Consider the following 25,211-nt stretch of genomic DNA (forward strand, 5'->3'; position numbering starts at 1 on the left):
GTTGGAAAGAATTTGTTTTCTCAAAACTTTCTAAACTTAATTCTTGGATTTTATTTCAGGGTCCTGGAATGGCAAGGAAATTTTCAGCACCTGGACAGCTCTGCATCTCCATGACCTCTAATCTGGGTGGTTCTGCCCCCATTTCTGCAGCATCAGCTACCTCTTTAGGTCACTTCACCAAGGCTATGTGCCCCCCACAGCAGTACAGCTTTCCATCTGCCCCTTTCAGCACTCAGTGGAGTGGGACAAGTGGCCCAGCACCGCCACCCCTCAGCCAGTTCCAGCCTGTAGGGACTTCGTCCTTGCAGAGTTTCAACATCAGCAATTTGCAGAAATCCATCAGCAATCCTCCAGGTTCAAACCTGAGGACAACTTAGCCAGACCTGTAGATAGGACTGGGTAGACTGTGGGGGAGGGGAATAGCCTATATACTAACTACTATGCTGCATATAACTGGTTGTTTCTTGCCAGAAGAATGTTTCTAACCACCATACTTAACCCTCAGGATGGAGAATCTCCTTTCTTCCCCATTTCTTGGAGGGACAGGGAAAAAGCAAGTTTTCTTATGAAGGGTCAGCTGCTTAATAAGCTTCCCTGCTTCTCTGTATCCAACAGCCAAGGCAATGAAAAAGAAAAGTCCCCAGAACAGCTACGGGAGATCTCATTATCAAAGCAAGCCCACCTGTGCTCTGAGGGTCAAAGTCCTAGCATGAGGCTTAATAGCACACTCGATGCCCTACATCCCTGCCCTACAGTTTCCTGCCTTCCTCTCCCTCCACCCCAAGAGTCCAGACCACAGGATAAAAATTTGTTGGGATCTTTCTTTCCCACCTTGCCCTTTCAAACTCGCCTTCCTTGGAGCCCAGGCACTGGGGAGCTCAAGCAGAATGGAGTTGCAGCTCTTGCTTTAAAATAGGTCATACTGCTTTTAAGTAAACAATTATTAATAGCTTTGACTGCAGCATTAGCCATTAAAATTTTTTTTTTAAGTTCCCTGAGGACATGTAACTTTGCCATCAGTTTTGATGTGGAAACACTGTGATATATAAATGTTGTTGGACAACAGTAGTTGAGTGGAATATAGAGGGTTAAAAAAAAGTTCAAAAAAAGCTAGCTATATCCGTATACTTATTGGAGACACTTTAACTTTTTCCTTTGTATTTCCATTGTATTAGATAAATAAATGTGAATGTAAAATTGTAAAATTACTGTACTTGAATACTTGTCTGTTCTCCCAGTATTGCTTGCTGGACATTTTAGTGCCTTGGACTTCAATTGCTTCTGCAGTTAGCATCATCTTCCCAGCAGACCCCAGCTAAAGGACAGGTTGAAAGAACCCTTTAGGTCCATGTGACTCAGGATTCAGTATACAGGGCAAGCCAGTTCAAAGGATACTATTAAATTATCCAGGAAACTTTGCCCAAAGCAGGTCTTGAAAGAGGGTGGGAGGGGTTATGTTGAGAAAGTTGGTCGGAGGCAGGAGTTATGGGGGGAAAAGTGATTTTAACTATATTGAGCAGTTAGATTGAGGTCTTAGGGAGCGGTATGTATGAAGGAATAGAAAGAAAAAGATCGAAGAAGCAGCTTGTTTATAAGTAGCGACATCTGCTAGGCAAGCTCATTACCACCAAGAGCCTTACAGAGAAAGATTAGAGAAGGCATCAGGTGGAGAAAGTATTGTCTAGAAAAGGAACTTGAGGGTTGGCATGATTTTTAAGCTGAGTAGTCCTGAAGGGGCAGAGTAACATGAGGAAGGTTGCTAGAGAGATATCTGCTGGGATTTTCCTTTCCTGTGCATCAGGGGCCTCTCAACCTGGAACAATAACCATTGCTGCCATTGAAGGCCCTGAAACCACTGGTATCTAAGCCACTTCTACTTATGAAAAGTCAAGACTGATGATTTTCCCATTCCTTCTTTCTCTGAGATGCCCAAGTGCTATCAAAAACAACTTATTGTGCCACCTTTTATACATTTCTACATCTACTTGCAATTTCCTCTCATGTTTTCATTCAGAAATAAGAATTCTCTGAATAATACTGCAACCAACCAGTATTACTCAGTGCTGCATCTAGATATGCTGGGGTTGAGTCATATGTCCTAATCTTGGGCAACTCCAGAACATTCAAGGCTCCAAGCTAAAAAAACAAAAATAAAACAAAAGACTTGCCTAATTATTTGATATTTCTGCTGTATAAAGAAATATGGAAAGTATTTGGACTTCTATTTCTGTGGGTGCTTCTCTGTTCCCATAATAAAGGGGAAAGATTTTCCAACCCCTGATCACATTTTTACAGCAGAGTACACCTTGTAAAACAAAAAACTTGATCACATACATGGTGGCTAGGGTGGCTATCCTGCATGTTCTATGAATGGTCTATTTTCTGAGTTAAATAGTAGGCTATAAAGCTGCAAACAGCTGAGTGATTTAGGGAAATGGGGAGGGATGATGAACCTTGAGAATCATAAAAACATTTTGCTTTTTTTCAATTTTGAGAAAAAGGCCTTGCCTAAAATGGAGAGAATTGGTGGGGAGGTTGTAGAGTGAGGATGAAATAGATAAGATCCCAATAACTGAGAAATGAGCCATCTAATAGGACAGAAATAGGAGAGAGGTAACAACATTCTGCCAGAAGAACTGGGCAGCCAAATGCAGCACATAGTTAAATATTTTGGTTTAAAAGTTTGAGGGGCTTTTCACTTACAAAAAACATTTGCCAGGTTAAACATTTACCAAGAACTGGTTTTTATTTACTATTGATTTCCCACCTGTGGATGAAATAACTGAAACCTAGAGGAATAAACTAATGCTACTGAACTGTTTAAATTATTTTGTGTTAATAGTACACTTTGAGTATCTTTTTCCACATTTAAAAAAACTGTTTCTTAATTACAAATGTTTTCTTTACATTATTTAACAATGTACACTGTAAAAAAAATAAAATGAATTCAAACCTTGGGGGTTTCTGAGCAGCCGTTAATTGTACATTTTGCACTAACTGGCCGTCGCGCTTCTTGTAAGATTGCGCTTTGCGCTGCAGTTTGTTACCTTTGTAGACTTATTTAATGAAACCATTCAAATAAACCAAACTTGCTTTTGTTGAGCTGTGAGGTTCATTTGCAGCCTTTTTTCCAGTTTGCCAGAGTTCTGGTGGCCTGATTTCTAAGACCCCAGGCTAATATAAATTTCTCCATACAGCAAATCAAGCCCTTAGTTAAGACTACATTAGAGAGACAGGATTTCCTTTTTTTCCTTTCAGGCACAAGAGTGACAAAAGAAAGCTTATCCACGGAGAAGAACATCAAGAGTAACAGGACAGGTATTCCAAGATGCTTGATTGGGAGGATTACAGCCCAAACTGGATAGTTTCTTTCTCCAGGGTAATAGATCAAAGCAATGCCCTTATAAGTAGCTGTGTATAGAAAAAGTCTTGCTCTTATTAATTGCGCATAGCTACAATCAATATTGTAGAGGGATAAAAATATTAAAAGTTAGGTAGATGTAATATTGCATGATAAATGTTTTCCAAAGTTCTTGGAGGGTCAAGCTGTCTTCCCATAACGCAGATTATGTGCTAGGTAGGCACTGGGGATGTTAAAAGTCCTGAGAGCTGGGGACCAGGAGGGTAGGAAGGGAATGTAGGAAGAATGCAAAGTATACATGAAAGTTGATTTGTATAGGAAAAACCATAATCCTCATCAGCATTTACATAGCACATTGAGTTTTTCAAAAGCATATTGCCTGACTTGATCCTTAAAATGAACCTTTGAGGTAGGTGCTTATTTATAATGAGTGCCTCACAGACAGCAATCCCTTAATAAATGCTTTACGGTGGTTCTCATTTCAGATGTAATTGTTAAGAGTGATTTGAAGTGGAAGAGAGGGAGACAGAAGTCAAGAAGTAGGGATTCTTACTGAGTGTTGGGTTTTAAAAGTAGATTATTACAGTAACTCCAAAGATAGGTGGTTTTAGTAGTTGTTGCTGAACCACCCTGTGACATATCCCATGCTCTTTAGGAAGCAGCTGTGCTCACTTTGGGTCTCAACAAACCCAAAGATTTCTACTAGAGCCTTAGATACTGGAAAGTTGTCAGTCTAACAATCTCGTACTGATTTTGCTTCAAAGTGTTAAAAGGAAAATAAATGCAGGCTGTGGGTGCTATAAAAGGTGATTATCTCAAGTGAAGGAAAAAAAATGGCCCAAGGGGAGCAGAAATTTGCAGCAAAGCTCTTTGCTCTCAAGGTAAGTTTGTCAAACTGGCTTGGTTTCCCACTCTTAGCTGAGAAAATGTGCTTACTAATGGAAGCTGCCAACTAGCAATTCATTAAAAAAAATCTGTATTTTATTAACAGTGTTGTAGCTCTTAAGAAAGGCAAACTGCAAAAGGAGGGGTTCATACCTTCATACCTAAGGACCACTGTTAACCAAGCTGATTCCATTTACAAGATTTACAGGGTTCTGATTGAGTGGCACTCCTTCCACAGCAAATAGGTTCTAAAAATGTCGACTTCCTAAGTTTTGTCGGTAGTATAGTTAGTTAGAAGACAGGCACTGAAACCTGGTTGATTAAAAGGAAGTATCAAAACTCACAAGATGGTACCTCAAAACCACCATTTTCGGAAAATGCTTTGACTAAAGTCTGATTAAATCCAAGAGAGCAAGACTTGTGTCCCTGAAAGAAAATTGTAGGGAGTTGAACTGGTTCTAATTCCAGTCTCAGGACCATGAAGGAGGTTTAAAGTGCTTTTCTGCGTGGCCTCCTTTGGGTATTTTCCTAGTTTCTTAAATGGCCCAATGTTTTAAGGGTTCCAAGTCCCAATCAATGGGAATCCAATCTTCTTTTTTTCAGGCTCTGGCTTTTCCTATAAGGGCTACAATTTCCTGTGGAAAATTAAAAGAAATATCAAATGTTGTGGTCTGGAAAGATTTTAAATACAGATATAATCGTCTACTAGTTGACTCTCCCTCAGCACTATTCTTGGCTTTAAGAACACAATGATTAGAAATTAAATGAACAGATACATTAGCTTCCCAACTAACCACTAGAGTTTTATGAAATGATCACAGGATGAAAACTGACTATATGCACAATTCTTTTAGAGACACCCAAAGTTTAGATAAGAATTTCAGGGAATACAGTACATAGGGAAATAAGATACCAATCAATTAGGCAAAGGAAGTATCTATAAAGCACTTAATTATATAAGTGCTGGGCATACAAAGCCAAAAATTGTTTAATCTTGCTCTCAAGGAGCCAACATTCTACCAGAAGGAATCTATATGGCTATAAACATAGTATTAATTGGCAAGTACACATCAGAGGCACAAAGACAAAAGTCAAACACCCTCTGCCCCAGGAATGACCAAACTCTACCAAGAAAAAAAAAAACACAGAGATGTGTAAACAAAACCAGCAGAGCCAGCTCTTGGGTACCTGAGAAAGTGGGCCTCGGGTGGCGCGGCTCCGGAGGCTTCTTGCCCCAACCTGGCATGTGATTCTTTAAGTTGGGCATGGCAGGGGGATGTGGGGAACTGGGACCTGAGCCCTGCTCAGGTTTGACAGCATCGGTGTCTGCCGCTTCCAAGGGGAGATCCCACATCTCGGGGTCATCTAGAGACACACAAAGAAAAATCCGAACAAAATATTCCACTTAAAGGTAATGGGTTTCACAGACCCAGCACATAAAAGCTAAATTCTCAGCTGCTGGTTCTTTTGATGGGTTAATTTGCTACTCCCCGAAGAATTACTGCTCTTAAGCCAAGCTGACTGCCTGACAGACAATAGAGAAAGTATGTACTATAAATACGTACTGATCGTGCAGATGAAGTGTCTACTTTCCTTAGGATAAATGTCAGATGAGAGAAAGCAGTTTCGCTATCTGAGTGTTTCTAATAACTTTAGGAAGCAGTACAGTATGAATACTACTTCTCTTAATTTTTTTTTGAATTCCACTTTTCCTTCCCGCCTCAACCCCACCTACTGAATAGACATGTAATGATATCCATTAAATCATATAAAGTTTTGAAAATCTTGCCTCAAATTGCCCCCCCCCCCCAGAAAAAAAAAAGTGAAAAAAAATTTGCCTTCACTTCATTAGTTCTTTCTCTCAAGGTAAATAGCATTTTTTAAGGAGTCTTAAAATTTTTTAATTTGGCTCAGTTCCCTATTTGAGAAATGAGACCTTTATCAGAGAAACATGCTGTAAACTGCCCCCCCCCCCCGATTTCCTGCTTTCCTTCTAATTTTAATTATATTAGCTTTGTGCAAAACCTTTTAAAATTTTTCATTTTATGTAATCAAAATTATCCATTTTTACCTCCTGGGGTCTTATCTTTGTTTAATCATAAAATCTTCCTTTAGCCATAGATCTGGCAACTAATTTTTCCATGTTCCCTAATTTTCTTAATGTACCATTTGTTTAGCCCATTTTGACCTTATCTTGGTAGATGCTGTGAGATACTGATCTGTGCCTAGTTTCTGCCAAATTGCTTTTTTCCTCTTGTATCTAAAGCAATTTCTATTTTTATTTCTTTTCTTTCTTTAGTTTTGGCTACAGTTGTAATTTCACTGGTATAGAGAATTCTCCAGAAGGCAACAATGATCATGTTACATATATGGTCATGTCAAAGTCACAACTTGAATTCCAGTCTTCCAGATTATAACTAATCTCTCTCATTTCTATCAATATCTATATACCTCTCTGTATGCATATGTATCTATAGATATATATATATATATATATATATATATATATATCTATATATATATATATACGTACATGCACATACATATCAATTAATCCTTCCATTAAATGGTGAATATGTGAATTCCTGCTCTTGGAAATTGGGATTTCTATACATCCGTAATCTGGGACTTCCCCTTTTTCCCTCTTCCAAGATATTTCCCAAAATCACTAAAAACAAAAGGATTTTTGAAGTCTTACAGAAGAACAGTCCTTACCAAAAGTCCAAGTAAAATTATTTGGAAAATAAGTCCCTAATAAATATCTACTAAATACTTATTCATTCCTTAATTATTCCTTCATTCCACTTGCTGAATCCAGCCACATTCTGAATATTTCTTCACAACAAGATTTTGTTACTGACCTTCAAGGAATTCATCCTCAGTGAGTAGCCCTGGGATAGCAACCACAGGAGTACTGTGCTTCAAGGGAAGTATTCCAAGTCCTTTGGTTTGAATAAAAGAGAAAAGGCAAAGCACCAAGTCAGAACTGAAAAGAATCTCTGTGGTTTAATATCTTACCTTTTATCTAGTAACCTGACTTAAAAACAGGTTCACAAAAGGAAATTATCAATCGAGCTAATTTGTGATCATGCCAGGTCAGAAGCCCAATTCTTTTGACTGTCAATCCATTCTTTCTGCTCTAATCTCTTCAAGTCTATAATTCAGTCTTGTTTTTCCCCTCACAAAAAGGAAACAAGTTATTTCTTCCTTTACCAATAAAATGAGAAAGACAGAATTTCAGAGCAGAAAGAGACTTTGGAAGAAAAGTTTTTTCAACTTCCTAATGTCCCTGAAATAAAATTTAAGAAAAAGGAAAACCCAAATATGGAACTCTTCTATAAATCTTGAGTACAAAGAATTCATAAAAAAAAAAAACTGAGTTAAGTTTTTAATAAATATAATAATAATAATAAATATAAGTTTTATAAGTTAAATTCTTATAAATTCTACCTCCATATGGCTTTCACCTGTCTCCTTGTCTACATGAACACTGTCATCAATCAACTCTAGTACTTCAAATCTTCATCACTCCTCCATCTTCTCAGTTGGGCTAAATAGCTATATATATAAATTATTTATAATTAGTCTCCCTGCTTCCCAACTCTTCCTTCTCCAATTCATCTTCCATAGAGCTACTAAAGTATTTTTTGTAAAGCACAGGTCTATGTCACTCCTTCCTATGGTCTCAGCTTGCATTTAAAATCCTCCCTGACCTAGTTCCAAATGACTTTCCATTTTTTTTCCTATATTACTACTCCACTTCATACACTCTTCATTCCAACCAAAATGAACTACTAGTTATTCCACAAAGCCTTTGTTCCATCTTTCCCATCTATATTTGCTTATGCCATTCCCAGTGCAAGAATGTACAACTTCAGAAATTTACCCTTTCAGAATCTTTAGTTATCTTCAAGGCTTGGCTTAGCTATGATTTTTCACCCCAATCCTTCAACTGTTAACAGTGCCTTCTTCCTCTTCCTCCAATAACCATCACTTGCTAAATACACAGAATGAATGCATCTCATAAATATCAAATTGTATCCCCAAAACTGAGGGTTTTGAGTCTTAAATTCTTGACGCTGTTTAATGAATGTCTGTTGGAGAAAACTGAATTAATTGCATTATCAGATCTCATCTTGGAGTAACAATGTAATCTGCAGAAAGTCAATATTCCATTCCTCATATCCTGCATTGTTACTGTGAGATTCTTTTCATACTGAAAGACCATTTCAGTGAATAAAGGCGTCTCTAAATTCCAGAAAAAATTTGAGTAGTGTGTAAAAGAAAAAAAGTTTTGACTTTTGAAAAGAACAAAGGATTTCAATTTCTTCAGATGAAATTCTTTTCAAATACAGGTTGCATTAGTTTCTGAGATCTCTGGAAATTCTGTGCTTCCTTCCCAGAATCCTTTTCCCTATCTACATACTTTGTGATTTAATTAGGCCTAGTTTTAAGTTGCTCAATTACTGTAAGACATAATAATCAAAATATGATTTCATATGACAACATCTTCCTTTCCTGACATTCCCTTGTAGCTTCCTACTATTCCATCTGCCTTGATTCACCCTTATTCTTCACTCTCATTGTGACTTCTCACTCCCTTATACTTCATACTTTCTTAGACCATTACCTCTAATTTGACTTTACTTTTCTTCCTTCCCAATCTGAAATTTTAGAGTTAATCAAATCAACTTTATACTACCATCATTTCTCAAATCCTTCATCCTGCTTGTCCAATCAATGCTCATCCTTTGCCAAATCCTAACCTTGGGATTCCCACCATCTGTCTTCCCTGCACCAGCTCAACTACTGCTGAATGGATCTGAACTATGCTGATGAGGTACACCAAAAACACGTTACAGATTCAACTGTATTCTTCTATATAGAAAAACAATCCTTTTAATAATAATTAGAATAGCACTTTAAGATCTGCAAAGTGCTTTGCATTTGTTATCTTCTTTGGCCCTCACAACCACCCTTGATATTGGTACTATTACTAATCCCACTTTACAAATGATAAATAACCTCAGAGACATTAAGTAGCTTATATGTCATCTAATAACTAATAAATGTCTGAAGATTTGGATTCAGATCCTCTTGATTCATAAGTCCACAATCCAATACCTTGCACCAGCTAGACATCTTTTATTCCTCATTAATTCTCTAGCTCCCCTCCCTCAGAATTGACTTTTCTCAAGCCTCCCACAACTCTTTTTTCCCTATTTCAACTGAAGACCTTGCCTCTTATCTTATGTAAGCTATTCAACATCTGTCTTCTCTTCTTTTCTAGATATCATTCACAGCTCTGTTCTTATCCCCCAATTGCTAATGATAAAGCAGTCCTCCTTGCTAAAGCCAACACTGTTTTTTAATCTCTCTCTCTATTTCTGCAAATCATCATCAAATATTCCTCCTCTCTCATCTTCAACCTCTTTCTACTTAGTGGTTCCTTCTCTACTACCTTCAAATATGGCCACGCTTAAAAATTCTTTAAGAGACCCCATCAAGATATGTATACATATATTGTATTTAACATATTTAACATGTGTTGGACTACCTGCCATCTAGGGGAGAGGGTGGAGGAAAGGAGGGAAAAAGTTGGAACAGAAGGTTTTGCAAGGTCAATGCTGAGAAATTACCCATGCATATATCATGTAAATAAAAAGCTACAATACAAAAATAATAATAATAATAAAGGAGTTAAAAAAAAAAAAAAGAGAGACCCATCAAGTTATCAGTCAACAAAATGATTTTCCAAAGCACAACTGTGATAGTCAACTTCCCTGTCCTGCTTAAATTCCAGTGGCTCCTTATTGCCTCCAGGGTCAAATACAAAATTCTCTATCAATCAAACCCCGCCCAGTACCTTTCCAGTCTTCTTATACCTTAATCTCTGCCTTACTTCTTCAATCTAATGGTGCTGGCTTCCTGGCTGTCCTACCAACAAGACACTCCATTTCTCAACTCTGGCTGCCCTCCATGCTTTGGATGTTCTTTCCCTTCTATGCTCAAATTACTGTACTGACCTCCCTGGCTTCCTTTTAAGTTCTAATTAAAATCTCACCTTCTACAAGAAACCTTCCCCAACCCTAGGATTCCAATTTCTTCCCTCCAGTTAATTATTTCCTATTTATCCAATAGATAGCTTATTTGTTTATATTTATTTACATGCTGTGTTTCCTATTCAATTGCGAACCTCTTGAGGGAAGGGATTATCTTTTTACCTTTTTTTGTAACCCTAGCACTTAGCACAATTCCTTACACAAAGGAGACACTAAATGTTCATTGACTGATTCTCTATCTCCCTTTCCCTTTCTCAGCCAACTACCAGAAGAAGCTACCTACATTCCTTGCTTCTCTTCTTCCTTCTTAACTCTTTGCAAACTAGCTTCCAACCTCATTACTGAAAGAAAATTATACTTCCAGGATTACCAATAATTTCTTAATTGCCAAATCTGATATTTTCTCAGTCTCCAATTTGGCCTCAGCTGCACCCTCCTAGATGCCATTCCTCTCTGGACTTGCTCCTGAAGCTCCTCATCTTTAGATGTTTCCCAAGGCTCTGTTCTTCACACACAAGGTTTGTTCATGGCTTTGCAGAACCTCTTCCCCATGTCTGGAATATACCCTGTCTTTTCACATCTCCCTCTTAGTATCTTTCCCTTCCTTCAAGACACAGCTCAAGTACAACTTCAACATGAAATCTTTCCCTCTGTTAGTGTTTACTTCTACTATCTTGTTTTTGTGTTTATTCTTTACAGTTAACCTGCATATATATATACATATACATATACATATACACACACACACATATATATATATTTATATATGTGCCTTTTGTTTCCTCACAAAAAAGCATAAATACTCCTTTTGAGAGGTGTTTGCCTCTTAGTCTTTGGACCCTCTAGTATGGGGCCTGGAACACAGCAGGCACTTCAGAAATGGTCCCTGGAAGAGACCTGGCCTCCCAACCTCCTTGTGCTCCTCCACTCTTTGTCCTCTGGGGCTCCGCTGCTGGCTTTTCTGATCTACTATGACTCTGAAATGACCCTGAAGGAAGAGCTGTTGTTTGCTGCTGCTGCTGCTGCTGCTGTTGCTGTTGCTGTTGTTGCTTCTCCATCTGCTCCCGGAACTCCTGCTGCAACTGCTTTTGCCGAAGCTTCCGCTGGTATGTGGCATCCCCCTCCAAGGACAAGATGGTTCTGCTTTAGAAAGAGGAAGAGACAGAAAAGAAGATACAAGTCAGTCTCTCTATTACATACAAGTTAAAAAGTTCTGGTGATAGGAGCTGGAAGCTCCCAAATATGAGTAACAGGAAGTGAAAGAGACAGAAAAAGAAAGATGAGGCCATGGAGGGTCCCCTACCATGAGCCATTCCCTGGCTCGCCCTCTGTCACGATGACAGGAGCCTCTGAGCCACCTGGACCACAAGGGGACATCACCTCCTTCGCCTGGGGGGGTGCAGGAACCATGGTCTTTAGGCAGCTATATCTTGTCTGCTCCACAGAGGGTTCAAAGTCCTGTCTTTTGATATTTGCTAAGTCCAGTTCAGATGAGAGCTATTGAAAAAAGCAAAAACAGGATAATTTAAATTTTATTATCCTCTGCACTATAGTCCCTCTAGTTCCTGAGAAAGTTAAAACAACTTAAAGAGTTTCATCATATGTTTTGTTAAGGTCCCAACATGTTTTCTTTTAAGATATGGGATCCCTTTTCCCTCCTATTGCCAACAATCAACAAAGTATGTACTAACAAAACACGTTGCCTGAACTCCCTATCACCCTACTCACTACCTTCTCTGCTCCTCCTCACATACATTCCATCACAACTGGGCCATCACCAGCGAATAGCAATCCATTTATTTTTCCCCAATGGCTCTAAGGCTGCAGATGCTCTCTTCTGATCAAGCCCCATGCCATGCTCACTCCCTTGCCTCTCAAAAGATGATTTTGCCTCTACACAAGAGCTCTCTCATCTTCCTGACTCTATATCCTATAAACCTTTTTCATCTTCACCCATCCTCATCTCCTTTTCTCAAGTCTCTCAAGAAAAGGAAGTCTTTTTCCTTGCCAAAGATAATCTGTTTTTTTGTGCATTTGGTCCCAAATGCTCCCATGTCTTCTGACAACTTGTTCCAATAATCATCCACTTTCCCTCTTTCTTACTTTCAATCACTCACTACCTATTGACTTATCTATCTTATCTATCCTTTAAAAAAAAAAAAACTTTCACTTGACTATCATCTTCTCAAGTTAAACCCTTTTACTGCCAAATTCCTATTAGAAATAATAGTCTATTCTCTTCCTTTATTTCTTTACTACTCAATCAATTCTTCAGCCCTTGCATCTGTTGATGCCCCACTAAGCTAAAGCTGTTTCCTAAAAGATGGCCAATAATCAGTCTCTCTCTCTCTCAACTACTTTCTCGATCCTCATGCTCCCTGCCTTTCTGTAGCTCTGGACAGGGACAAGACCCTCTTCCTCCTGATGTCGTCTCCTCTCTTTGCTTACTCAATATCACTCTCTCTAAAATCTTCCTGTCTGACCACTTTTTCAGTCTCCCTTGTTAGATAACTATTTATCATCTGATCATTAAGCATGGCTGACATCAGGTATTCCTCTTTTATCCCACTATGCTCTCTCACTACATATACTCATTTGTTCTCATAGGTTCAATTATCATTTCAATCTAAATCTATGTATTCAAACTTAATCTTTCTCCTGATTCCAATCCAATATCACCAATAACCAAATAGATTTTTGCATGGTCTCTCAATATGTGCCAAACTCATTATCTTTCCTCCTAAAATGACACAGACACCTCTGAATTTCCCTATCTTTGTCAAGATTCAAGGTGACAGTTACAGCTGCAAGTTATCCAAGTTTACAATCTGAGCCATTCTTGACTCCTCCTTCTCTCTTACCCCCATCATAGACAATCTTTTGCCAGTTTTTGTCAATTCAATCTACACAACATTTCTCCAGTCTCTCCTCTTCTTATTACTTAGTTATCATACTAATTCTGATCTCATCACATCTCTCTTTCACCTTTCTAATTCATCCTCCATAGAACTTCTAAGATAATCTTAAGGTTTAGGTTTCATCATTTCACACCCTTGATCAAAAAGTATTAGTGGGTTTTCTATTGTTGCTTGGATAAAAATACAAATCCTAAACCTGGCACTTACAGGCCCTCTACAGTTTGGCTCCAGCTTATCTTTCCAGCCTTTATTTCACAACTTTCCTTTTCCCTGATGTTAAATTCTAGCCAAACTGTAATCTTCTAGAGATTCCTAGAGGTATTCCTCTAATTTAATATTTTACTTCAAGTATAGGTTGGAGAAATAGCTGCTAAAGTCTTTCCCAGATTATGTGACTTCTATATGTATTCATATTCTTACTTACTTCAAATGTATTTGCTCCTCATATCTACTTTTCATAGTCTTCCCTCAACAGTCAACTCAGGTGCCACCTCCTCAAACTACCCTTGCACTTACTTGAATACACTTAAAGGCAAAGACTACCTCACTTTTAGCCTTTTTTTTCAACAGCACCTAGCATAACAAATGCTTAATAAACAGTTGTTAAATGTTAAATAAACAGTTGATAAAAAATTAACAGGATAAATATGGGTCAAATAATTACACATCTTTACCATTATGGCTAATTCAAAGCAATCAACAGGCAGTTTTTCTTCAATTTTGTACTGTAATCTGAAGAATATACATTCTGCAATGGAGTGTAATTCATTTCCTAGTGCTATCCCTGTTCAGCTCACTCTTGGATATAAAACATCCTGTAAAAGAATTATTACATGACGGAAAAACCATCTTCTCTTCTCCACTGCAGCAGTGTTTCTAGTTAGTATGCCATAAAATCCAACCTGGTCATCTCAAAAATGAATCTTCTCTGGTTCAAGTTATAACCAGGGGTACTGATACCCATGGATCCTGCCCTCTGTGCTCTTCTTTCTTCCCGCTAGTCAATATCTGTCCCTTTATATATCATTCAAAAAGGAAAAGGAGCTTGTCTAAGGTTAAAAATAATTTTTTATTATTAAAAATCATATTTGGGACTGCTGAAGCATTCCTTTTAGTTTTTTTATTCCAACGTGACCATGATTAAGAATGTTCTTTGTGAGACTTAACTGAGTTTCAATGGATAAATGATGGACAGAAACAGCTACACCCAAAGAAGGAATACTGGGAAATGAATGTGAACTAATTGCATTTTTGATTTTCTTCCCGAGTTATTTTTACCTTCTGAATCCAATTCTCCCTGTGCAGCGGGAGAACTGTTCGGTTCTGCAAATATGTATTGTATCTAGGATATACTGCAACATATTTAACATATATAGGACTGCTTGCCATCTTGGGGGGGGGGGGGTGGAGGGAGGGAGGGGAAAAAACGAAACATAAGCGATTGCAAGGGATAATGTTGTATAAAAATTATCCTGGCATGGATTCTGTCAATACAAAGTTATTATTAAATAAAATAAAATAAAATAAAAAAAAGAATGTTGTTTGTAAAGAACTGTCTTCTTAGTTTTCTCAACAATTGACTTTGGAACCTTCTCAACAATATAAAGACTGGTTTGGATTTGAATTTGCCACAATAGGCCCAATTATATCCATTTTCCCTTTTCCCATTCACAGTGTAATTTCTCACATACCTGTCGTGGAAGCTTATTTAAAGATTTCAAATAATCCTTATCCAAGATACAATTCCCTAGAGCATTCCCAAAGCATCTGGAAATAAAGAAAAAAAGCATGTGAACCTTTGGAATAGAAATACTACTTCTGAATAGTAATAAAAATAGTGTTTGTCTCACAATCACTCTAATGAGAAGGTAATACAAATATTCATAACTCCATTTAGAGAAATTATCCTGAATTGCAGCAGATCTAACCTAGACCCCAGGAAGTCTATTGTCAGGGACCCATTATATAGTTTATAACATGGGACCAAGGACCCAAAGAAACTCTCTCATTTCATTATAGGTCAACCTTTGAAGGCAGGTTTTAAAACTAAGCAATCTTTAACCCAAGCCCAACTAGCTTACCTGAGTGCTCGCTTCAGGCCATCTGTCACTGCCTCCTTTCTTGCCTTCTCCAAAGACAAAGCCTTTGACTTTAGGCCTTCACTAACACCATACCCCACATCTTCATGATATGAACCATCCTGGGTTAAAGGAATCAAAAGATAAGAGACTGCATCCTACTCTCTGGATTACAAAGCTGTCACAAACACTGGCCTGGACACAAACCCAAAATTTCACGACTAGCCTGTTGTCATGCAATCAGGTCAAGTCTGGAGACTCTGGAAAATGTTGATTTTTTTCTTTTTAATCATGTGCACTAATCCAGAGATCTTTCCACTGATTCCAATCCTACCCACAAAAATCATGCAGATGGCACTTCCTTTATTTTTCTTTTTAAATGGATAATATTTTAAGGTTTATAAAACACTTTATTTATTTCATTTGATCTTTTTTAACAATCTTGTGAAGTGAATAGTTTTTATAATCACCATTTTATGAAAGAAGTTATCTGAGACAGTGAGGTTATTTAATTCATCCTGGTGACAAAACTCCCCTCACCTTTAGCTGGACCCTCACAAATGCACAGACCCCCACGTAGAATTTGCCATTATTGAGGTCAACAAAATCTGAGAATAAAAAGTAGACAGAGTTACATTGAATACCAGACTCTAGGTCCTACTTTGCATCCACACTCAGCCCCTCTTCCAGAACAGGAAAAAGCATGAACTGGAGACCATTCCCAAAAGCATACTCACCCACATTTTGCTGTGTGATAGAATGAGCCCAGCCATTGTAGCCAAACATTTCATTGGCCAGACTGATGACCCTATGACCTTCGATGTAACACACCTGAGGGCAGAAAAAATGCTTCAAAGTTGCTGTAGTCAGGGAAAATCATCCCCTGGTATACAACCTTCTTAGACTAAATCTCCAAAGCCTTTCTAGCTTGGTAGCCTTCAAGAACAATAACAAGGATACTCCCCCTGTATACCTGTGTAATCTATTGAGATATCTAAACCATATGTGATTCTACTGATCTGGCTGTTCTCTCCCAAACAGATGGAAATCCTTCTATTACTTAGTAGACAATCATCAGAAGGTTCAACAGCTTCTTTCCATTTTAGTTAGGATGGCTTCTGATGACAAGCAAATGCAATTGTCAGGCTCATACTGAAAATTTTTCCCAAGTGACAAAATATATCACTGTTCATTCTGCTTTAAGAACAAGGGTTACATCCTAGCTGTAATAAGGCAGTAGGCTAGGACTTTCATGTAAGACAATAATATAGGATATGTATGTGTATGTGTGAATGTGAGTGTGTGTGTTTTAAATTTTAAAAGTACAATAAATAGAAGTCTCAACTGATCTTCACAATAACTTTGCTGGGGGGGGGGGGGGAGGGAAGGGTGACAGAAGTAAGAAACTAAAAGGTCACATATCCTTCAACTGCTACTAAGGCATATTTTCCAAAAGAAGAATTAACCCAGCTAGAATAGATTAAATATCAGAAGTTAGGTATTGGCTTAGAAATAGATTAGTTGATCAGTGGAAAAGGTTAGGTTCACAAGACAGAATAGTCAACTATAGCAATCTAGTGTTTGACAAACCCAAAGATTCTAAATTTTGGGATAAGATTTCATTATTTGATAAAAACTGCTGGGATAACTGGAAATTAGTATGGCAGAAATTAGGCAAGGACCCACACTTAACACCACATACCAAGATAAGATCAAAATGGGTCCATGACCTAGGCATAAAGAACGAGATTATAAATAAATTAGAGGAACATAGGATAGTTTATCTCTCAGACTTGTGGAGGAGAAAGAAATTTGTGACCAAAGATGAACTAGAGACCATTACCAATCACAAAATAGAAAATTTTGATTATATCAAATTAAAAAGCCTTTGTACAAACAGAACGAATGCAAACAAGATTAGTAGGGAAGTAACTAACTGGGAAAACATCTTTACAATTAAAGGTTCTGATAAAGGCCTCATTTCCAAAATATATAGAGAACTGACTCAAATTTATAAAAAATCAAGCCATTCTCCAATTGATAAATGGTCAAAGGATATGAACAGACAATTTTCAGATGAAGAAATTGAAACTATTACCACTCACATGAAAGAGTGTTCCAAATCACTATTGATCAGAGAAATGCAAATTAAGACAACTCTGAGATATCACTACACTCCTGTCAGATTGGCTAAGATGACAGGAAAAAACAATGATGAATGTTGGAGGGGATGCGGGAAAACGGGGACATTGATGCATTGTTGGTGGAGTTGTGAACGAATCCAGCCATTCTGGAGAGCGATCTGGAATTATGCCCAAAAAGTTATCAAACTGTGCATACCCTTTGATCCAACAGTGTTTCTATTGGGCTTATACCCCAAAGAGATACTAAAAAAGGGAAGGGGACCTGTATGTGCCAAAATGTTTGTAGCAGCCCTGTTTGTAGTGGCTAGAAACTGGAAAATGAATGGATGCCCATCAATTGGAGAATGGCTGGGTAAATTGTGGTATATGAATGTTATGGAATATTATTGCTCTGTAAGGAATGACCAGCAGGATGAATACAGAGAGGCTTGGAGAGACCTACAAGGACTGATGCTAAGTGAGATGAGCAGAACCAGGAGATCATTATACACTTCAACAACGATATTGTATGAGGATGTATTCTGATGGAAGTGGATTTCTCTGACAAAAAGACTTAACTGAGTTTCATTGGAGAAATGATGGACAGAAACAGCTACACCCAAAGAAGGAATACTGGGAAATGAATGTGAACTATTTGCATTTTTGATTTTCTTCCCGAGTTATTTTTACCTTCTGAATCCAATTCTCCCTGTGCAACAAGAGAACTGTTTGGTTCTGCAAATATGTATTGTATCTAGGATATACTGCAACATGTTTAGCATATGTAGGACTGCTTGCCATCCTGGGCGGGGGGGGGGGGGGGGGGGGGGGGGGAAAGAGGGAGGGAGGGGAAAAAACGAAACATAAGTGATTGCAAGGGATAATGTCGTGTAGAAATTATCCTGGCATGGATTCTGTCAATGCGAAGTTATTATTAAATAAAATAAAATTTATTATAAAAAAAAAAAATATCAGAAGTTAAAGCAGGCAATACTGGTAAGGGAAGATGAAACAGGAAGAAATTAAGATATGTCCAGTCAAGCCTCAGGAGTCACAAGTCCCTTTCTCTGAGAGACTAGAAAATATGGTCATAAAAGAAGGGGTCATGTGGGTCTGTCTTGACACAGAAGACACTAGAAAAGCAAGGAGACCTTCTGAAAGCCCCATGTTCTTGCCACAGAGGCCAAAGAGATGATAGCTTTTAAGAAATGATTTTCTTTTACCTTCTGGCCACCCCCAGCTTGTCGGCTACTGATGTATTCAGGGCCCAGTCTTTGTCTTAGAGCATTCTGGATGGCCTGGTATTCATCTGCTGTGTACTGGTACTAAAAATGTAAAGCACATAGATTAAATGAACTTTTTAAAAGTATTCTCATCATCACTGATTATATCCCGTATGTTACTTTTAAGCAAAAAAGAAAAGAACTAAAATCTCAAACTTCAGAGATGAAAAAACACACTGAGAAAGAAAGGAGAGAAATCTAGAGTTCTTCTTCCATGCAATTTTTTCTTCTTTCTCTAATCATACCTCCCACCCAGAAATCTCATTCAAAATATTCATTTATCCTAAATTCCTTGAACACTATATAAAAGCCCCTGTTAGGCAGTGTGAAAGAAATAAAATTAAATGAGGCTTCTAAAAATCTAATGGGTATTATTACAACCACCACTACTAGCAGTGCCAGTAGCAGTTAACATTTATATAACACTTACTACATACCAGGCACTTTGCTAAAAGCTTTTTATAAATATCATCTCATTTGAAACACACTACAATCCTGGGAGGTAGGCGCGATTATCATCAGCCCCATTTTACAGAAAAGGAAACTGAGGCAAACAGACTAAGGAACTTGCAGGGGTCAAACAGCTAGTAAACATCTCAGGCTGGATTTGAACACAAGTCGTCTTTATTACCTACCTCATTACCTACTATTTCATAAATTATGTAAATACCATGAGGGAGATACCAAAAAACAAACAAACAAAAAGCATTAAGGGAATTCAGAGAAAGAAGAGATGAATTCAGAGAAAGAAGAGACTGGGGAAGGCTTAATAAAGGCAGTGCTAATATTTGACCTCAGCATTGGAAGACGAAAAGAACCTGGAAAGGTGAGTATAAGGGATGACATGAACAGTGACAGATATAGAGAAAAGATGGGCAAGTTTGAAGAACAAAATAATCCAGCATGGCTAGAAATACTAAAAAGAGTACTTGATGTGAGTCAGATCATTAACATATATACAGTATAGATTTCATTCTACACACAGAAGTCACTGAAGGTGCTGAAGCAAAGAAGTAAATGAATCAAAAGTATAGTTAAAAAGAGAGAGAGTGTTGAAAAGCTTCTTTTTCTTTTCTTATATCTCTTTCCTGTGATTTTCAATCCATGCTATTCAAACAGAGTAATTGTCCTATTTTATTTAGCCATTCTAATTCTATTCTATTTAGCTATTCTAATAGCCATAACTATGGCAAAGGGAAAAATAGAAAATAAAGGCAAAGAGAAAATGACCTTGTAGCTTCCCTTTCTATGATTCTATCTTTAAATTAAGTTCATCTTCTACATAAATTAAGCAGGTACATCCTGCTTTTTTAACTCTTTATCATCAAAGCCTTGCGTAGACTATCATAATGCATTCTAATTACTAGCCTCCTCTTCTCACAGTCACAAAATTGTAAGATGATGCAAACTCATACCTAAAAATTATATATTCTTTTCTTCTCTTTCCTTGTATAGATTATTATTGCATTGTACTTAGTAAGTGTGAGGTGAAGTATAACTGCATTTACTTTTTATAGACAAATCTTCAGAAACAAAAATGGATATAAACACATACAGAGACATTTATACTGGCTTACTTAACTGACAGCTGAGTTCTTCTGCCTTCAGCTGTAACAACAGTAAAATTTTACTGAATTACTAAAGTTTTGACAAATTTTTATTATAAAATGTGGGATTCTTCCCCAACATGAGTGAAGACAATTATATACCCAAGTAACAACTAGTCTTGGTCACTCTAAAAGTTCTATTCCCAACCAGCTTCAAAGATCTCAGAGAGATCCCCACGTAGAAGAAACTTGAACACTTACCTGCCCAAAACATAACACGGAATTTCCATTAGGGGTGCCAGGAAGGCTCTCATGGCTTTTAAGGCTTGCTCCTTGATTCTCAGGCATCCTGATTCTGGTTTCTCACTGGGAAGCAATGATAATAGAAAGATCTCAACAAAAACTAAAGAAATGGAAATAAAAAATTATAAAATTAAGCAAAATAACTTCCTGTCCTATAGTTCAATTCTTTTGCATCATCTATCCATTTGTCTATCAGTTCTCTACCAAACCACAGTTTATAACTACCTCTAAAAATATTTCAGAAATCAGACTCTGCCAATCAAAGAGTCAAGAGTATTCTGTATTTTGCTTCTACCTTTCACTTTAAAAATTAAATAGCTAAAGGAAAGAAGAGGTCAATGTAGAAGAGCTGCATCAGACTCAGATATAATGAGCACATTTTAAGTGTTCTTATATCCTCCAAATCATAAACTAGCTCTTTAAATAAGGTTGTTACTGAACTGCCCAAATAACATATTTCTTACCACAATGCTTCAGGCCACATACAACTGTAGCCCACTTTCCTTTTCTTGACTTAAAATTATGATCACCTTTCTTGGTAGAGAGGACTATTGACTGCTGGCACGTGATCCTGAATATAGTGTAAAGTATCACTGCTCTATCCACTGGCTTTATTTAACTTTTTTATCTTAGTTCAAGTAGGAGTCCAGCTGAATAGAGTATTATTAAGAATCAGTCAATTAGACCTTGAATCAAGATTGCATGAATAGAAAAGAACCCAATTCACACATACACATACACCTACACATTCTCTCTCCCCTTCTCCCTCTCTCCTCCTCCCTCCCCCTCTCATAAGCAAGATTTGTAATGATTAAGAAATAAAGAGAGAAACTACAAGTCTAGGTGGCCAAAGGATGATACCCAGCAGCTTGCAGGGACTACAGGAACTCAAAGTAGCCAAGAGGAAATCTGGCATTTCAAGTAAATTGCCTGAGTATTGAAACCAAGAGGACAGAGGGCAGTCAAGAACTTGACAGAACACAGAGGAGAAACACAGTTATCCATTAAAAAAGCTGTAAGGAGATCAGGCACCCTCTGGCTCTGGGCTCCATGTTTGGGACTTGAAGGCTAGAACCTGAAAAGTAACAAAGTTTTTACCTAGAGATCAGTAATAAGTTTATATTCTCTACAAGTCGATTTGAATTCTACCTAGTGTCTTGAAGAATTAAGTCCTCAATAAAGATCTAAAAATCAGAGAAGAGTTTAAGAAAGAGCAGTATGCATCTTCTCAACTATAATCCAGCCTGGGACCCTCTTGTTCAAGTCTGGACCCAATTTCGTTGTCCACCTGCAATACCTATCCAAGATTAGTTCTAATGGACTAATTGACTGTACTGCCATCCAACTGCATGAGATAATCTGAGGAGCATATGGCTCTTAATTACTTAGTTTTTCCTATACAGATTATGAGGAAAATCTCATTGTTGTGGCTGTGGATCTCAATGAAGGAGACTCCATGGCTCCAAGGAATAGCATTATATTATTCAAAAACAAAAATCCCAGGAGAACCTACTATTTTAAAAATCTCATTTCATTCCCACTCTGTATAGGGCATTTTTCAAAGTCAATACTTTCAGCAAACATATTTCCCTATTGCCTCAAATAACATTGGTAATCAGTGGTTCATTAAATAACTGTTTGCAAGTACTAAGAAATTTTGAATGGTCTTAATATATGAAGGGAAGACAACTTGTTATATGGTGTTTTGGGTTTTTTTTTTTTTTTTTTACTATCAAGTCAAATACTTCTTTTGTAATCAAATATTCAGCCAAATATATTGCTAAGAAGATGTGATTTGATATAGAAAGTCATTTGTGAGAGTAAGCCTTCTCATATTTTCAAGGATGATAATCATGATACATATGCAAACAATTCGTACTAAGGATTTTATAGAACTCAGAAATTAGGCATTTGAATAGGAAGTTACTGATGTCACTTCAATTACCTTTTTTGGTAATAATATATTCTTTGGCAATCTTCACCTCCTTTGAGATTAAGAGTTACAACTGTTCCATTCTTTCTATTTTATCTATTATAGTCCGTTGGATATAATAAGAGGTTTAAAATGCTTTTTGGTTAATTAATAGATATCATGAAAATAAAACACTGAATTCAAATTGAGAAATACTTTTTGGACAGTCAATAGAGGAACTTGTTTTGTTCAGCAGTTCATATTTACTACAAAGGTCCTTCCTCCCTCCCTCCCTATGTAAATTGACCTCCAGATCAGTTCCAATCTTACCCCAGCTTCAAAACCACATTATTAACTGCCTATTGAACATGGAACTAAATGTCCCAGAGATATCTCAAATTGAATTAAACACTGCCCTTCTCTCCCTGATAACCTACCTTTCTTCCAAACTTCCTTATTTCTGTTAAAAGTACCACCATTCTTCTAATCTACCAATTCCCGAATCTCTTTCATCCCACATACAAATTGTCAACTCTTGTTATTTTTGCCTCAACAACATTCCTTTTATTTCCTTCTCTCTATTCAAACAGTCACTACTTTATTTAAAGTTCTCAACACCTTTTGCCTAGAGTATTGAAACAACTTTCTAAGTGGTCTTTCTGACATCTCTCTAAATAAACAAATAACAAAAACTAAAATCAAAGTGTGTACCAATTAAGAAAATGACAGAACAATGGTTTAAAAAATATAATAAATAGTATCGTACAATAAAAAATGATGAATCTGAAATATGTGAGAAAACAGATGAACCCTTGCAAAGTGAAATAAGCAGAACCAAAACAATATGTACAATTAGTACCATAATATAGACAAAAAGAACATTAAAGAGAAGACAAACTCAAAGTAACTGTAATAATAATATTGATTCCAGAGACCAGACCATGAAAAATACCTTCCTACTCCTGAGACAGAGGTGGAAGACTTACAGGGACAGTGACATACTATTATAGTCACCTTATTATGTTGTTTTAACTTGACTATTTTCCTTTATTGCAAAAGAGAGTTCAGTTCTGGGGGGTAGTAGATATATATCCAGGAATAACATAAAAACAAAAGCCATAAATATTATTAACTTTTTAAAAGTTAATATGCTTTTTTAAAAAATCTGTAAACGTCAGAGTCATGTAGTATAACTTTTTGTGATTGAATATTGATGATTATTAAATTAATGAATTGGGTTTCTACGAAATAAAAAAAAAAAACTAACTTTAAAAAGAAGCCTACGCAATTGGAATTCAGACCTTGTAATAATCAGCTATCTTTTACTTAAACGTTAAATTTAAAATAACTGTCATGTCTCTCCTAAAAGGTGCTATCAAATGAAAATTTCACTCTTCTTCACAACTTCACCCACAAAATCAATGACCAAGTCCGACCTCCTTGTTAGCGAGAAGGAAAATGCGGTTCTAAATGGAAAAGTGATTAGTGGTTACACACGGCTATTTAGTTACAAAACCAATCATAGCAAGCATTTACACAGTCCTTTAGGGTCTGGAAAAGCCTCTTACTTATATTTAGTTTGTTGGATCCTCACAATGACTCTACCAGGTAAGTGGTGTCACTATTTCAATTTTACAGAGAAAGAAACCGAAGCAAGTGACTTGCCTGGCCCCAACGCAGCTAGTGTCTGAGGCAGTTTTCAGACTCTCAGGTCTTGCTCTAGAAACCCTCAGGTCTCTAGTCTTTAAATCCAAGGGTACTGAAACTGCACCGATGATCAAATTCGTTCCGAAACTGCCTCCATTGCTATTCTCTAATATCGTCCTATAAAATGCTAACACGATTATAACAGCATTAATATTAAGTTAATGACAGCAATATTATGCCTAATGTGCATAGGGAAAAGGGCCTAAACGCCAAACCAAACGCTTCCTTACAGACTTTTGAAAACTAAATTCACATTTGGCAAGTCTACCCCACAAACATCTTTTATGATATCCTGTGTTCCGGATCGAATTCCTGCTGTTGCTTCTTCTTTTGTTTAAATCAAAGGAGCTTCTAATTTTAATTGTACCTTAAAGATCATGGCTTTAAGACCTGGAAGGGGCCTCGGAGGTCATTTTACAAATGAACAAACTGAGGAGCAGAGAAGTGCCGCGCCTCGCCCAGGACGCCACCTCTTACTTATATTTACAGGCGGGATACTGCCTGCGGAGTCGGGGGCTTCCCCCGGGCACAGCCAACGGGGAAGAGCCGGCATGCGCCAGCAGCAGCAGACCCTCCGGGGGTCTGAGCCTTTGCCCCGACGCGCGGCAATTGCGATAGTTAAATGCCGCTCTCGGAGCTCGCCTGGGACCGAGCTGCTCTGAATTCGTGGTCTGGGCTTTGGAGGCAGGTGAGACTAGACCGTGGCGCGCCCATCGGGGAATAAGGGCAGCCAGGGGACGCACTCCCAACCCCCCGCCAAGACAAGCACACCACTAGGCTCGACTGAGCTCTACTGCCTTCCGTTCCGATTCGAACTCAGCACCGTACACTTTACCTGACTCACTTACCCGCCTCCAAGAAAAGCCGAGCCCCACAACCAATAGTAACCTCTCAGGAGCCCAGTGCATGTAGGGAGAATAGTTTCAGGCTAATCGGAAGCAAGGAAGTAAGACAGAGAGGGGCTAGCGGGCGGAAACTGCAATGCAAGCTGGGAGGAGAGGCTGGCGCCAGGTCGTGTCCGGAAGTAGGTCC

The 25,211-nt window shown here is 37.7% G+C and overlaps 2 protein-coding genes across 12 annotated transcripts in view; one reads left to right on the top strand and one right to left on the bottom strand.

Annotated features, from left to right (window-relative positions):
* Positions 1-3,102, top strand: part of WNK1 (WNK lysine deficient protein kinase 1) — a 135,876-nt gene extending 132,774 nt beyond the window's left edge. For all 11 annotated transcript variants that reach the window (XM_052001302.1, XM_052001304.1, XM_052001305.1 and 8 more), the window contains one exon: positions 60-3,102. In XM_052001302.1, the coding sequence (XP_051857262.1) occupies positions 60-377 (318 nt within the window). In that variant the 3' untranslated portion in view covers positions 378-3,102. The remainder of the gene's footprint in view (positions 1-59) is intronic.
* RAD52 (RAD52 homolog, DNA repair protein) lies at positions 2,721-25,211 on the bottom strand. The gene is made up of 12 exons (XM_052001314.1): positions 25,028-25,211; positions 20,519-20,623; positions 18,651-18,752; positions 16,042-16,135; positions 15,845-15,912; positions 15,308-15,426; positions 14,918-14,993; positions 11,612-11,805; positions 11,219-11,451; positions 7,108-7,188; positions 5,435-5,611; positions 2,721-4,881 (listed from the first exon to the last, which is right to left on the bottom strand). The coding sequence occupies exons 2-12, from the start codon at positions 20,603-20,605 to the stop codon at positions 4,820-4,822; spliced, it is 1,293 nt and encodes a 430-aa protein (XP_051857274.1). The 5' UTR covers positions 20,606-20,623; positions 25,028-25,211; the 3' UTR covers positions 2,721-4,819.

Source organism: Antechinus flavipes, chromosome 5 (genome assembly GCF_016432865.1).
Source record: "Antechinus flavipes isolate AdamAnt ecotype Samford, QLD, Australia chromosome 5, AdamAnt_v2, whole genome shotgun sequence".
Taxonomy (NCBI): Eukaryota; Metazoa; Chordata; class Mammalia; order Dasyuromorphia; family Dasyuridae; genus Antechinus; species Antechinus flavipes.

Bases quoted from the DNA above. Each gene is read 5' to 3' on its own strand.
- RAD52 (XM_052001314.1), bottom strand. From the start codon at position 20,605: ATGCCTGAGAATCAAGGAGCAAGCCTTAAAAGCCATGAGAGCCTTCCT. The intron at 18,753-20,518 runs GTAAGTGTTCAA...TTACATTTTTAG, and splicing joins CCGTGTTATGTTTTGGGCAG to TACCAGTACACAGCAGATGA. The intron at 11,806-14,917 runs GTATGTGAGAAA...TTTTTTCAATAG, and splicing joins TAAATAAGCTTCCACGACAG to CTCTCATCTGAACTGGACTT.